This window comes from Drosophila eugracilis, unplaced genomic scaffold (genome assembly GCF_018153835.1).
Source record: "Drosophila eugracilis isolate 14026-0451.02 unplaced genomic scaffold, ASM1815383v1 contig_90, whole genome shotgun sequence".
NCBI lineage: Eukaryota > Metazoa > Arthropoda > Insecta > Diptera > Drosophilidae > Drosophila > Drosophila eugracilis.
The window spans coordinates 9738180-9753244 of NW_024573812.1; the positions used below are offsets into that span (position 1 = coordinate 9738180).

At 39.5% G+C, this 15065-nt stretch overlaps 2 protein-coding genes across 2 annotated transcripts; both read left to right on the forward strand.

Annotated features, from left to right (window-relative positions):
- The first annotated feature begins 376 nt into the window (after positions 1–376).
- Positions 377–814, forward strand: LOC108111958 (ribonuclease kappa-A). The gene has a single exon (XM_017221652.2). It carries the CDS (start codon positions 441–443, stop codon positions 747–749), a length of 309 nt encoding a protein of 102 aa, XP_017077141.1. The 5' UTR covers positions 377–440; the 3' UTR covers positions 750–814.
- Positions 815–1496: 682 nt separating this feature from the next.
- Positions 1497–3244, forward strand: LOC108111956 (chromatin assembly factor 1 subunit A). Its single transcript, XM_017221649.2, has 3 exons — positions 1497–1985; positions 2041–2355; positions 2521–3244. Exons 1-3 carry the CDS (start codon positions 1940–1942, stop codon positions 3075–3077), a joined length of 918 nt encoding a protein of 305 aa, XP_017077138.2. The 5' UTR covers positions 1497–1939; the 3' UTR covers positions 3078–3244.
- The last annotated feature ends 11821 nt before the right edge of the window (positions 3245–15065 follow it).

Consider the following 15065-nt stretch of genomic DNA (forward strand, 5'->3'; position numbering starts at 1 on the left):
GCTTTCTCACATTCTTTTCAACTTTGAGTATTAATACAAAACTATTTTGACCACTCCTGACCATCTCCTAGAGATATTTATGCTATTAAAGACTGGCTCTTTCAGCTGTCCATCAATATCTTTAGTTCAGATCGAAACAGAATTATTTCGAGTTGAATAAACCCAACCGCAACGGCGCCAAAAGCGAGAGGCTCTCGGGCACCTGAACTCTATAATCCAACCACTCAGATCTAATGCCGCAGAAATCGCACAAGGTTGTACTTGTATGTAGATATAGCTAAAAGTATATATATACATATATATCGTACAGTCCAACACATTCCGATTTTGGTTTCGCTTTCGAAGTCGGCTTTAACTTGGCACCTGTTGCGGTCAGAGCAACACTCGCCTACACTGTCGCACAAAGTTGAGAACAAACGAATCGATTTTTCGAATTAAAAATGGTTTGTGGCCGAAAGTGTTGTTTCTTCTGCCTGTTCATGAGCTCCTGGGCTTTCGTGATGTTGAACCTGCTGGGCATTTTCTTCTATATCCATTCCCTGATTCTGATGGAGTCCCTGCCAATTCCTCATCATTTCAATAGTCAGAGGGAGTTCGAGGAGCAGGCCGACGAAGCCTACTTCCTATTGGCCATCCGGTGTTTCGTGACCGCCATCGTCTATCTGGCATTCGTATTCATCGCGATAGCGGTTATCCGGCATGAAAACAAGAAAAGGAAGCGACTCTACAAAAGAGGTCACCGTCGTTGATGATCTATATATGATTTTAGTCGGTTTTAGTTTTCCTAAATAAAGTGTATATATATTTTTCATGGTTCCAATTGCATTTCACCCACTCAATGACATACACCTACAAGATCAGAGGAACCAGTTTGTTGACCGCATTCTGCGATTAGCCTTAGCCTTAGACCACTTTTCGTGTCTGGCCAACAACCACTGTCCACTGTCTTTATTATGCACTCGTCTCGGACCAGCCCGATTTTTGACAGCGCACGTGACACCTCCTTCTCCAAGGTGTGTTCCCTTTTGGGCATCATAAATTTCCGTGAAATTCTCTTTCCCAAAAACATGCTAATGGCCCGGTGTGGGTTCTCTTGGTTATTCTGATGGCCCCCATCCAATTCTGGACTTACATATATTCTTATCTCCAGAGCTTTTGTGTCTTACACGAAAACCGTTGTGTAAATTATCGTACACGATTTTCTAGTTGTATATTTGTGTATCTCGCTTGTTATCACCACAAAGTGCAGTCTGCTAAAAACTGGTTCACTGCACTTCTTTGGGGTGGGAATTCGGGTAAAATGATTTCAAGATCTTGCAGTACTGGGAAAATGTTCTCATTTACCTGTAAAATCGGAGAGTCTCAATCCCTAAAAACATCATGCAAAATGGGAAAGTTAAATTTATTCTTAGTGGGAATGGGAGATCTCTTAAACTTGTTAGCCAGATCGAGTAGTCTTTTCTTTATCTTTTAGAAAAAGGCCTAAAAAGTTGTATTTTCTTTATAGATCGTTTGGTTATACTTGCTTATTTTAGAATATTTTTAAAGTTTACGGATGTCTTTATTAAAATATTAAAGTGGGTTAAAAGACATCTTCATTGCTTGCAAAATTGAGTGAAAATTTTAAACTGTTTTAAGAAAACAAGTCAAAAAATCTTTTTTGCTCTTTTTGTTTTCATAATATTTAGACTTCAGTGTCCTGCCATTATTTGTAAGTTATCTTTTAAGCCAGAATTGAACCAGCTTTAATCCTTTGACTCAAGAAAGCCCAAACGAATGAAGAAACGCTGGCCGAACGCAGCAACATTTGATTTAGACATCGATTTGAGATTTTTAAGTTCGTCACTCGATAAAATTTTATATTTTAGTAGACAAACACTTGGCATTTGAAAATCACTGTTTCCCAAGACCTTGTGGGTCTAGAAGAGGAGCAAGAACCATGTCTCGTTTCTTAGCAACGGCCAAAGAGCGGCTCCAAAGGGGATGTGAGTTATATATCTATTTTTAGCCTGGAATATAACCTTCGTGAACTACCCCCAGTGCGATTTGGCCAGATGTTGATCCACAACACTGGTCCACAGCAAATGGCGGCCAAGAAGGCAACGCCACCTAAGACTGGAACTCAACCACCGCCCAAGTCCGCCAAGCCGCCCAAGTGTCCTGGTGGCGATAAGGATATGAAGCGAAAGCCAGGTTTCTTTGCCAGTGGCGGTCAGCATGCTGTGCTCAGTGATTGCCCAAAGCCAGATGGTGACTTCATGAGGGCCTGGTCGGCGAAGAACGGTCGCTATAACCTAATCCTTATCTCGGGTATCCTTGCAGCAGGGGGATCCTTGGGCTTTGCCCTGTCTTCAGGTAGGAATATCCCATTGCCTATCTCCTTTGGGGGATTTTTTTGGTTTTTGTGTTCGGAATTAAATAATTAGGTTAATTATTAGAAAGATATCATTCTTGAGGCTTAAAATCGATAGTACTTCCTTAGAACCTAGTTTTCTGCGCACTTTACCCTCTCAATCTCAGGTGCCCTATGTCTAAACTGGGTCCTTCCCGAGTACCCTTACACCGAGGACGAGATGGAGGACTTCGAGATCGAGGAGGAGCGCCGGCGGGAGGAGAAGGAGGCCCGCGAAGAGCGCCACCAGGATGCTGTGGAGGCCCGTGAGTTGGGCATACGCCGTCGACGAGCCAAGGAGGCGATGGAACGCGAGGTGGAACTGATGCAGCGCGACATGGACGGTGGCATCACCGAATCCGAATTGAATGAGCTGCAGCGTCTGGCCGCCGAGCGCGAAGCTTTCGAGTTGTGGGAAAAGGAGGAAATAAAGCGGCTGGAAGAGCAGGAGAAGGAGCGTGAGAAGATCCGGAAGGAGAAGGCCAAGGTCAGGGCCGAAAGGGACAAGGAGCGTGAAAAAAAGCGGAAGGAGAAGGAGGCCCAGCTCGAAAAGGAGGAGGCTGAGCGCGAGAAAAAACGCGAGAAGGCGCGCAAGGAACGCGAAAAGGCCGAAAAGGAGAAGCAAAAGGAAAAGGAGAAGGCCGAAAAGGAGGCTGAGAAGGCCAAGAAGGCGGCCGGATATTAAATCCTTTTTCACCCATTTCAATTTATGTACTTTGCCGGCAGTAACAACACGGCAGCTACGTTTTAGTTGGGCCAAAACCAAAGACGTCCAGAAAGAATGTAGCCCCAAAAAACTAAACAAATTGTTGAATAAATTAACAAAATTGGTTACTGTTGGCCTGAAATCAAGTTTAAACAATAGTTGGTTGGATTTATTAAATAAAAGTCCTTTAAGGACCAATAATTGGCAGGGTGAAAACAGGTTAGAGAGTCAGAAAATAGTCTTATTGCTAACATTAAGGAACTGTAATTATTTTACCAATAAACTTTGGTACTTAAACCTTTTTCCAATTAACTTAGACCTCTGGCAGACAAGATTTGATCCAAAGAGCTGAGAGAGTGCAATTACATAGCTCAGTTCTGCCACTTTATTAACGACTTACCTAGCCAACGGCAATGAAGCCAGCGCTCTGTTTCAGCCCAAAATGAGGTGCAACTACAACAAAACGATTTCAGAATGTTTTAGGTATATGTCGAGGCATGCATTTAGAGTAAGTCGGGCAGCCAGTGAGCTGTAGAGGAAATGGCTCATTGCATGTAATCAAAAGCAGCGAAATTGTATCTTTCAGATAGCAAAGAGCATATAGCATATAGCATATGGCATATGGCACAAGCAGATATATCTCACATAGAGATAGAGCCCCAGTGGAAATTCAATTGTGGCTTCAATTACCCATCAAACAGGGATCCACTGTTCGCCATAACAACGACCACTTGTTGTTCGTTTCAATAAAGCAATGTTCTTTCACTGATTCGACTCGCTGTGGTGGCAGGCCCCTCTAATCTATTTAATGAAAATTCGCTACCGATAGATAGATAGATAGATACATGTGTAGTTTCCCCCCCGCACCAATATCCTCAACCTACAATGTATCTGTATCTTGGCTGTGCTAAGTGTGCCGGCTTGTGCGCACATAATGAATCACAATCGTCGTCAGTTAAGCCCGGCTTATCATTAATCAAATTAGCTGCAGCAACATCAGCAACAGCAACAGCAACAGCGGCAGCGGTAGAAACTACAACAAAACACTTGCTTGTCTGCCACCAAGTTGCTGTTGCACAGTTGCATCTTGCAACTTGCAATGCAGCACAGTGGGCCAGATCGAGAGTATAATTAACCATTACGGCTGCGATTGTGCCATAAATGAGCAATTGCCGAGAGCTTATCAAATGGAGTAGAACAATCAATTAACTGGGAAAAGGCGAAGAAAATTCTAGTTCAAACGGGTTCAGTGACCTGCAGAAGAGACCTCTATGTAGCCAGCATCCTATTTTGATTTTGGAAAGGGTTTTCCGATACCTCATTGGGTATAAAACTATGCTTTGACGTTAGATCTCGAAGCACTAATTACCTTTGGTTTAAAGGGTACTTTCTGGGCTTAAAAGGGAGTCAAATGAAGGAAGAAGATATCAAATCAATTGTTACTAATTTAATTCTATATCAACTAATAAATTCCTAACCAAAAGTCCACCCAATCACCACTGTACAGTGCCCACACATGGACAGTCCGCTGAAGCTAGCTAATTTATCACTGGCATTCACGCTTCGGTATTCCCTATTCCACCTATACTATATCCATATATCCATATCAGACCCCGTGCCCCCCTCTAGCAACGGCCATTTGTGACTGCGAGTGACATTATTACTGTCACACTGTGTCGCCCGATGCAGCTCCTCTGCCTTTTATAATGCATTTATGCTGCAATTTGTTTGAATTAGCGGCTCGCGGCTTGCCCCAACTTGCAGTGGGATTGGAAGTGGTGCCACTCGGAGACGACCGAGAAGAGGGCTGCGGAGGCGGTGTGGCGTAGTGTCACCGGTTTAGTGGTTTATTTGGGGCGTGTATCCATGTATCTATGTTCCCCTTTCCCAAACTAGCCCGGTATATACAAGTATCTTATGCAAGCAGAAACTCAAAAAAAAAAAGAGATTGGTCTAAAGTAAAAGTAGCTGCATTTACCTAGTTGCAACACAGCCAGTTGAAAGCTTCCGGGCAGGGGCGTTGCCTATGGAAATGGGATGCAGCCCGGCTAAAGACCAAAGAAATTCCAAACTAACTGGTACACATTGTCAGGAAAATCCCCAACCATTTCCATTTACTTAGGTCTTAAAAACAAAGCGTTTATCTTTTCAACGTTTACAACATTATTCTCGAGATCGTGCCTTATCGGGTTTTACATGTAAATATTTGCATCGGTGGCGAGTTTTCTTTTCCTTTTTTTCGGGGTTTTTGATAAGGCTTACAGCAGCATTTACAATCTTAAGATACTGCACCTCTGCTTTGTTTATAGTTCTTAAGCTGGTGATCAGAGTTGTTCTATAAAGTACACCATAAAAAGAGATTAACTGAAACTGATCATTAAATCTGAATCAGAGTTTTTCCCCGGTTTGTGTTCTTCAAGAAGGAAAACTTCAGTTCATTGACTGGAAACTTTCGCCGGCAAAACAAATTGGAACTCTCACTTGATAAGCGTTGCAGTAATTAAGCAAATTGGCCAACTTGCTGTTTAGTTTTTTTGTGGATAAATTGAATCGAATGTCTGAAGAATTGAGAGCCAAGAATTGGGAATGAAGAACAGAGAACGAAGAGCTGCTAGCTGCGAGCGTGCCAAGTGGCGTTTTGTATCTGGATTGAGGTCTTGCCACAGTTAGCCGAGCAAAGCGCAGTTATAACAATTCTCCATAGCCGTCTCGGCCACAGTGGGTCAATTCTTCATGCTCCACTCTCTAGGCAATCAATTTGTGGGACTTGTTCTTTGGCCAGGCCGACTTCTTCGGTTCCCAGTTCTTCTCCCTCGATTTTACTGTGCTGGGCACGTAGCCCCAGCACCAGCCCCATCCCCTGCCCTGACTCACATTTGGTATTCCCATTCGGGTACTCATATTCGTAATCATTGTAATGAGCCATTTCTCTAGTTACTTTCCTCGCTCAACGTATGGGGTTGGGTTTTTAATTAATTTTCCATTGACCAAGCCTGACAGCTGAGCCTCAGTTTTGGGTTTTTTCTTCTCTTTAAGTTGAGCTCAGCTCAGTTCAGAGCTCCAGAGCTGCAGAGCTACCAGCCCAAGAGCATTTCGTATTAATTCTCATTTTTTTCGGGGGCTCCATTTCGGGGCTTTCGGTTCCGCCTCTTGTGTGTGGCCTCCGGTTTCAAGGGGGCCTTCTGTCCAGCCGGATCCCATCCAGCTTATTTGTTGGGTGGTCATCGTCAGATTTCGTATTGGAACAGGAGACAGTGGAGCCGAAGAGTTGAAAAGGTTTGGGGTCTTGAGCTGTTCAGGAAGAAAAAGATCAATATCTTCATTTTAAATAGATATTACTTAAGATTTAAGACTTTTAAAACTATTAATTTTCTTTTATTTAAACCACTTTACCTTGTTTTCAAGGAAATAATCTGATTTCAAATTTTTCAATTCTTCAACACTTTTCACCACCCCTGGTCCCACTGTGCATGTCCTGCCACTGAGCTTTGTTATAAATTAAATTATTCTCCACGAGCATATATATATATCTTTTGTATTTATGTACCTATATATACCTATATGCCGTACGGATATCGTTACACTAAATTGTTATGTCGGCCTCCCGAAGGAGGAGGAAAACCAGGCCGGAACATCAAAATTGAGGAGAGGGCGTAAGCGATTTGTCTTTTGGTTAATTTTTTTGGCGGCCCCTTAAGTCAAAGTACCGCTAAGGCCACCGCCTTCGTTTCGTTTTTTTTTTTTTTTTTGGCTTCATTCTTGAGTTTTTTTGGGATCTCAAGTAATAAAGTAATTAAAGCCCCTGACACTGATCAATATTTCATATTTCATCTGGCGGACGGGAGATTAATTGGGATTTGGGGTGGGGTAGTCCAAAGACTGATATTACGTACTGATTTGCATTTAATTGCTTATGATTTAAAGCTACAAAAAAGCGTATTAATTTTCACTTAATTTGATTTGGTAAATGCAGCAAGCAGCAGCAGCAGCAGCAGCAGCACGAAAATTGTTTTCGTTTAAGCGAAAAGCCAGCGAAAGCAAACAAAGTCTGAGGTAATGAATGCAATAAAAACCATTTCTTGATGACTTTTAAATAAGCAATTTGTTGTTGTTTCTCAAGTCCAAGTCTGCGGCTTCTTCATCGTTAAATATATATATATAACTTCTTTTTTTTTTTGTTTTTGGTAACTGTAAAACGTTTTACTTTCGCGTGAGTTTTAATTGCCGCCTGCTGCTTCTGATGAAGATAATGATGATGATGATCTGCCAAATCGGCAGGCCAAGCAGCGTTTGGCAACATTTGTTGGCCACGTTAATGTGTGGAGGCCATAAAAAAAAAGCGTGTGAACCCGCGGTTAACGTGTTAAGCCAAACAATAACCGACACTTGGCGACACTTTTTCCCGGCCTTCGCTTTTCCCCGGCGCAGGTCGATTGGGTCGTTGTTTTTTATTGGCCAAAAGGTGAAGGCGGGTTTTCTTCGCCATTTCCATTTCCTCTAATGCTTTCCGTTGAAAGTACCTTGGGTGGGTTTGTTGAAAATGAGGAAACACCTTTCATTGATGATTGAGGTTCTGCCAGCAACAGTTTAACTTGATCAAGTTTGCAGATTAACTGAAAGTCAAAGGGAAAATCGGAAAATCCATTTTTAAAAGAGAATCAAGAAGAGGAAACAATGTATCTGTCCCTTGCTACTTTCGGGATTTCAAATTTCATTCCATATTTTGGCCTTTGTTTGGTAAAAGTAATATTTCTTAATATGACTTAATAGGTTGAAATTTTGATCATCTATTATCTTCTAGTTTTTGATAGAATTTGTATCTGTTGCTTCACCAAAATTTACTTTAGTTTAGAAAAACAAGCAAACTATCATTCTTATCTTATTAATATAAAATAATAACTCTACCAAAAAGGTAAACTAAATAACATTTTGAGTGTATGTTCTGCATTCAGAGAACTCTTAGACTCTCTACTTTTGACCGACATTTCATCATGCTCTTGACCAAAATACAGATTGGACTTTGTATTTATCAACTTTTTTATTTTCTCATTTGCTCTTATTATTGTCTATCACTTGGTTTCAAATTTATATATTTTTTACACTTTATTTACCAAGATTTTTGTTTAAGCAAGCAAACTTTTAGATGTTTCATTTAGTAACTACCACTAATTTTAGACTGCTTAAAAACCCTTTTAAAAGCCAAACACATTTTTTATTTTCTCATTCTAAATACCACACTTTTCTACTCTACAAACAACCCACTCATTTTCCACCGACCGCAATCCAATTTTCATTTCTTAACCCATTTCTGCACCCTCATTTTCTTCGCCAAGCCGCTTTTTTCCACTTGCATTTTCCGCCGAGCGCCGCTGGGCATCAACAAGTTGCTGATCCACAAATTAATCTCACATTTAATTGCAATGCTCGACCGCTCGTTTGGCGGCGGCAGGAAAATGCAGTTGCAGTTGCAATTTCAGCTTGCAACTGTCAGCAGCTTGCAGAAAAATTCAGCGAAAAAATGTTAATACCAATGCGCGGGTAAAAGTCGCCTCGATACGGTGGCACAGTGGACACACGGCAGCGTGGACATTGGACAGCAACTGTTATTTTATTTGTCATGAAAATTGGGTCACCAAGAAGAAGGAAAACAAAACTGGGGGAAGACTGGCCAAGAATGATGACTAAGAAATGTGTTAATGATAGCGAGTGGCGTAATTAGCCAGAAATATTTCTCGTTGGTAAGAAGCGAAACGAAAACGTTGGCTGTCGCATGCCACACAAAATGCGATCATTTTTTTGTAGTACTTTTTCGGGGCAGCTGAGGCAGGCAGGAAATTGCGTGAATATTTGCTGCAACGTTGAAAATTGTTGGCCATACATTAATTTGTTACCTTTTGCATAAATTTATTTAACCTTCGGAAGGTGAACGTAAGCCAAAAAAGTTTGCAATTTGCTCCCTTTTTCCGCCATTCGTTTTTGATAGTTTTTATCGTAGAATAATATATGTTTTTTACTGTGTTTTTATGTATATTTATAGATATAAATAAATTAAATATAATTCTATATTAAATTGTTTAAGTTGAGCTCTAAAAATCATAGTAATTTGCAAGTAAAAATGTAAATAAAAATCTATCTTTTAACAATCTTTGACTTCTTTAAGAAAGAATTTAGGAGGTGTTTTAAATGTTAAAATTATTATTTGTTTAAGAAAAAGTTAAGAAAACAGCTTAACGAAAAATCAATTTAAATAACAAAATACAAACAAGTTCTTTCATGTAAATTATATTATTTTAAATATAATTTAACATTTAAGTTAATCAAATATCTGTAAGAAATATAAAAAGTATTCCATGAGCAGTGTTGCCAGGTGATGAGCGCACGTAGAAGCTACATTTGTGAAAAAAATAAGCTAGAATAAGCTAAAATTTAAAAAAATGTGCTAAAAAAACAAGCTACACCCAAATATGGGTGGCAATGGTCATTGGGGGCTATTTTTATGATTAAGTCCTTAAATTTCCATTGAAAGGGCTGCTTCCTGCTCCTGTGTTTTGCAACATTTTGCAGGGAAACTTATTTTCTGAGATTGTGCAATTGAGCCCATTCTAGCACGTGCTCCTTTGTTGCCGCTTGCTGCCTTGTTTCAAAGATTTTTGCTGAAATTGTTGACTTACAATAGGAGCAATAAGCTCTTGTATCATCCCCTGGAAGTTTGCGTAACTACGCCTTGAACTCACTACTTTGGAGCCAAGCATCGCGAAAAATTTGTTTATATTGGACTTTCGGCATTTTACCACTCGCTTTATTAAAATTCACAACTCCAAGTGATTGCTGGCAACACTTTAGCTAACATATCGATCTTCGTCGGCACTATCGAATAGAAATAAAATAATAAAAGAAAAAGCTCAGATATTTTCATGCCATAAAGCATATTTTTCATACGAAACAACGCATTTAAAGCTATAATATGCTAGATGAATTTTAAAACAAGCTATATTTCAAGCTAAAAGCTAGATCGGGAGTTTTCAAGCTTTTCCAGTTTAAAATATGCTAGAACTAGCTTATAATAAGCTAAACTGGCAACACTGCCCATGAGTCTTCCCAAGCCTTTTCCCCAAAAAGTTTCCGCTTCATTTCCATTTCATCGTTTCTTTGCCTTTGGGGGAAATAGAATTTCCAGTTTTGTTATTTAAATATCTGAATAAATTATATACAAAGTTGAGCCGGCGGTAGCAAAAGCAAAAACCATTCGAAAATCATCAACAAATTAATGTCAAAATAATAACAAATTAACTGCTTCGGTTGCCGTGGCTGGCACAAGAAATATGACAGTTTACAAACGGTAAAAAACATATGCCCCACAGCAGAGGCAATAAACATTAACTTGGCTTAGATGACGTTGACAATTTCTAAGGCGTCAACTTGTCAGACTTGGACGACGGCTCATAAGGAAATTTGTCTGCAAAGTGGAAAAATGGAAATGGAAGTAGCTGTTGGTTGTTTGGTAGTTGTTGTGGTTGTAATGTTAACGGTTAATTAGTTAATACTGCAAAGGGGTCAAAAAACTGCACTTAACCCTAAGGGGTAACAGTGGAAGAAAAAGATTGGTTTTGGGGTTTAAGCTATGACAACCTTGGGTAGTAGGCTTAAAAGAATGGCATCAAGATTAAACTTTGGTTTCTAGTTTTTAATACTTTTGAATTATATATTGAATTCTTTAATTAATTATGAACTATTTACTTTCTCTGAGTGTATGAATAAGAACTCTCTTTCTTTGTTTGTTTCTTCACCTGTTTGCCCACGCGTCTCCCTCAGATGATAAATGATTGAATAAACACGAATGCCAATGGTTATATCGTATAAAGCCAAAGGCTATATATGCAGGTAGAACATCATTAAACCCTGTCGTCTCCCCGTTTAATTGATATTGTTTTATGTGAAGAAGATTTATGAATATCTAGCCAGAGATTTGTAAAACGTTTACCTTTTTTTTAGGGGTTTTCTTCACGCTGTTTAATGGCAGAGCTTGAAGAGACTCAACACCTAACCAGCTTCCGCTGCACTTAGACTTCCTCCTCATTTTCCAAACTTTAACTTAAGAGTTGGGAGATATGTATGTGTGTATATCTATATAGGAAAGATCCGACAAAGTCGACTTCAACGGAAGTACATTCACGACTTCACGTTGGTTCGCATAATCAAAGACCCGCGGACAAAGTGTAAAGACCCTTTAGAATTTTATGCTTGAGTCATCATCCATCGACAGCAACTTTGGCGGCTTTCGATATGGGTTTTCTGTTTTCTGTTCATTTTTTATTATTATTTTTGTTGTTGTTTAAGTTTTCTTATGTTTGGTCGTTGCTTCCGTTTTCAAACCGAGAACAACCGCTAAGTATTAGGAAATCAAAAGCCAAACAAGTCGAGTTTCTCTATGGCAAGTGCACAATTGCAGTGGCAACACCAACATTTCCGCCGCTTGTGGCCAAAAAAGGCATTGGACAATTATTATTATTATTATTGCTATTGAGTGTGTGTATGGAGTGTATGGAGTGGAAAGGAAAGGAAAAGCAACAAGTGCAACACTCTTAGATTGCGCCCACTAATAACCCACTGAATGGGTGAAACAAGGACAGCACGAGTGGTGCAACTTCTTCTTCGGTTTTTATTTGCCAAACACACGAAAGGCAAAGACCGGTCAACTTGGAAATTGTCAACACAGCCAAGCTATAGAGTCACTTGCCACACAACTTTGACTACAACTCCCCAGAGTTGTTGTGGCTGGCGGTTGGGGAGGGGGCATTGAGGGGTTAAGAGACGTCCAACTGCGTAGACAGAGCTCAGACATTGCCCAAGCTGCCACAAAGTTTTGCACTTTTCCAAAAAAAAAACATCAATAGAGGGGAGTCGTGGCACATAGTCGAAGACTGTCTACGCTTCCTTGACATGGAAATTACCGGGAAGCGGGAAATGTAAGCCAGTAATACAGATAGCTTTTCCATTTCCCACAAGGAATGTGCATGTCTGTTCGGTGCACTTAATAATAGATTGGAATTTAAATGGGAATTCATTGACACAGTTATTGTAATAAATAAGGAAAGAAATGTTGAGAAATTTCTTAAAGATTCCTAAATTTCATTTTCACTTTTATATAAGTTTTTAATATTTATATTGGTAACTTATAAACTATTTATAACTTAGGAGGGGAAATCAGATAACATAAGTAAAGCAATGAATTATAGCTTTCGACCAAGGAACTCATCAACAAAACTGAAGTTAAAGAATCTTAAAATAATAAACTTTAAAGGGAAATAACTAAACAAAATGCAGAAAACCATTTAAGACATTTCAAAAGGTTAGTGGTAAGGACTTTGGTTTGCCTTTCAGTTGCCAAAAATATTAAAAAATGTAAAAATAATTTTTTAACATTTTTGTAGTATTTAGAATAAACCCCAAAGTTTAAAGCTCTTTTGACTGAATAAATACCTAACTAAAAACATAGAAAAAGAAATACAAGACAATCTTATCAAGCCATCAGAAATTTTCAACATTTTGGCCAAGAAGTTACCAACCCCTTACCATAGTTCTTGTACCGATTTAGTCAATTCGATTCCCTATCATAATCCTTTGCTAGTTTTGCAGTTTGGTAGCTTCTTTTTTTTTTGGCATGCGCCGCGTGAAAAACGAAATGAAAAGTTGTTGCTGTTTGTGTCGCTGTCGATGTCGATGCTGCGATGTTGCTGCTGTTGGTGTTGCTGTTGCTAGTGTTGTTGCTGTTGCAGTGGTCAGTGTTGTTGGGGTATCTTTTGGCCGCCCGAAGGCTGCAGACCCAGCGAATACATAGACACACACTCCCAAACACATTTGGAAATGGAAAGTCGTCGTCTGGTTGTCGTTTTGCAGTTTTGTTTTGGGGGTTTTTCTTTTTTTTCTTACCGAGTTTCGGTTTCATTTTGATATTTCGTTTTTTTTTTTCTTCTCATTTTTGACTGGGCTGCAACCGGTTGCATTAGTGCAACGGCAACATAGCAACATTAGTACATGCAACGAATTTTTCGTATTATTTTTATTAGATTTTGATTTATTGTTTGTGTGGAGATTGCCGGGGCCTATCCGCTAATTGCAATTGGCCAAGCCGGGGGAAAAAAAATGTGGTAACTGCAGAGCGCAGGAATTCTTGTTGCGAGAAACGAGAAATCTCGGCTTCTTCCCTCCTTGCTGAAGAGGAAAGCGAAAGTTAGAGGCTTTAAATTTGAAATTGAAATTTCTTGTTTGTCGGTTTTATGGTCGAGGAAAAGCAAAAGCCGCGACTCAACTCTTAGCGATTCGAGCCAAGTGCACGTTTAGTTTGGGCCATAAACTGAGTGCTGCTGCTGCCGCCGCTGCCATTATGAGCTAACTTCAAGCAGGGCGGCTCAGAGGTTTCTTTTCGCACTCGCCCCACTCGGGTTATATAAGGTTGCGGTTCGGCAAAACCTTACCGAACGTCATTAAAATTGCAAATTTCTTTCCGTCTTTATCTGCCTGTGTGTGGATAATGGGACCAGAAACTAATAAGCAGGTGCCGCCGCCATAGAGAAATATCTAACCCTTTGTTACAAGCCAAAAGATAAACCCTAGAGCTAACTATATACACATTTTCTTGAGACTCTTGAGATTCTGCGTGTCAACGCTTTTCAGAATCGAGTTCATACATAAAACATTAGTTTAAATTAGTGGCTGGCCCTGGCTGTCTATCGGTTGATATTTGTATGGAAACAAAACCATAAATTGGATTGATTTATAAATCGTATTTGATATTTATATTAGAGGTTTCCTAGACAAAGGTTTTCGATAGCAAACTACCGTTTCATGGGTGATATGTGCTATTTTTATCTATTTTTTTGCGGTTAATAAAGGGGGTTTTAAGGTTATTTATAGGTTACTTCGGGGATATGTTAATAACCAGGAGGAATCTTAGAAGTTTCTGTTATTTTCTTGGCTTATTAATTAACAAATTAAACGCTTTAAATCATCGATTTCATCCTCTTGTAAAGACTTGCCAAAAACGGAACGATTTTCATAGCTTTGAGTTTACTTTCTTCACTCCATTTAACCATATAGATCCACTACCCACAACAATCTCAATGAGTTGCAAATTTCACCCGCTTCGATTTCAATTTTTTAGGCCATAATCAAGTACTTCTGGCCACTGCCCACTCGAACACCAAAGAAACACACGCACAACAAGTTAGCGGGTTGATCAATTAACATTTGAATTATATTTACGAGCAAAATATTTCACTCTTCCATGGCCGTTAAGTGTTTATAACTTTCACTGCAGCGCCGCTGTCTCATCTCTCGATAGAAAACATTAATTAAAGCATTAAATGCACATAATTAACGCAGTCTCAGTCCCAGATGCTGCCGCATCTTTCTCTCAGCTTTATATATGGCTATATACTAACTGCTTTTTTAACCCAACAGTTGCACATTCGTATATACACATTAGTTTTTCGTAATGATTTTCCTTTTGTTTGGTGAGTTTTTCTGTTTTTTTTCCGATTGTTTTCGCATGGGAAATGGAAATTGGCAGATCGGAGGAGAAACTGGCGGGGAAAAGCCGCACATCATTGAGGAAAAGACGTCAAGTTGAGTTAACCTTGAGTTTTCCGGGGTAATAAATTAAACTGTTTTGTGTTTGGTAAGCATAATTTCATTTCTTACTGTTCATATGCGGAAGATATAATCGAATGTGAAGGAAGTGAAGTAAACTATGGCTTCTCTAGTATAAACTCAGATTGTTAGTGCCAGAAAGTTAAGTGCCATTTTAATGATAATACAACGAGCTTTTGGCACAACGAGCAACAAAAAGCAGTGATTATGAATCCCAATGAATCTGCCAATAGACAAAAGTCCATTATCTCTGACCGTATCGGAGTTAATTTCATGCCAACATTATGTAAAACAAAGCCAAAAGAGCAGAAAACCAAA

Coding starts and splice junctions, on each gene's coding strand:
- LOC108111958 (XM_017221652.2), top strand. CDS start 441: ATGGTTTGTGGCCGAAAGTGTTGTTTCTTCTGCCTGTTCATGAGCTCC.
- LOC108111956 (XM_017221649.2), top strand. CDS start 1,940: ATGTCTCGTTTCTTAGCAACGGCCAAAGAGCGGCTCCAAAGGGGAT. Junction 1,986..2,040: donor AGAGCGGCTCCAAAGGGGAT/GTGAGTTATATA, acceptor AACTACCCCCAG/TGCGATTTGGCCAGATGTTG. Junction 2,356..2,520: donor GGGCTTTGCCCTGTCTTCAG/GTAGGAATATCC, acceptor TCTCAATCTCAG/GTGCCCTATGTCTAAACTGG.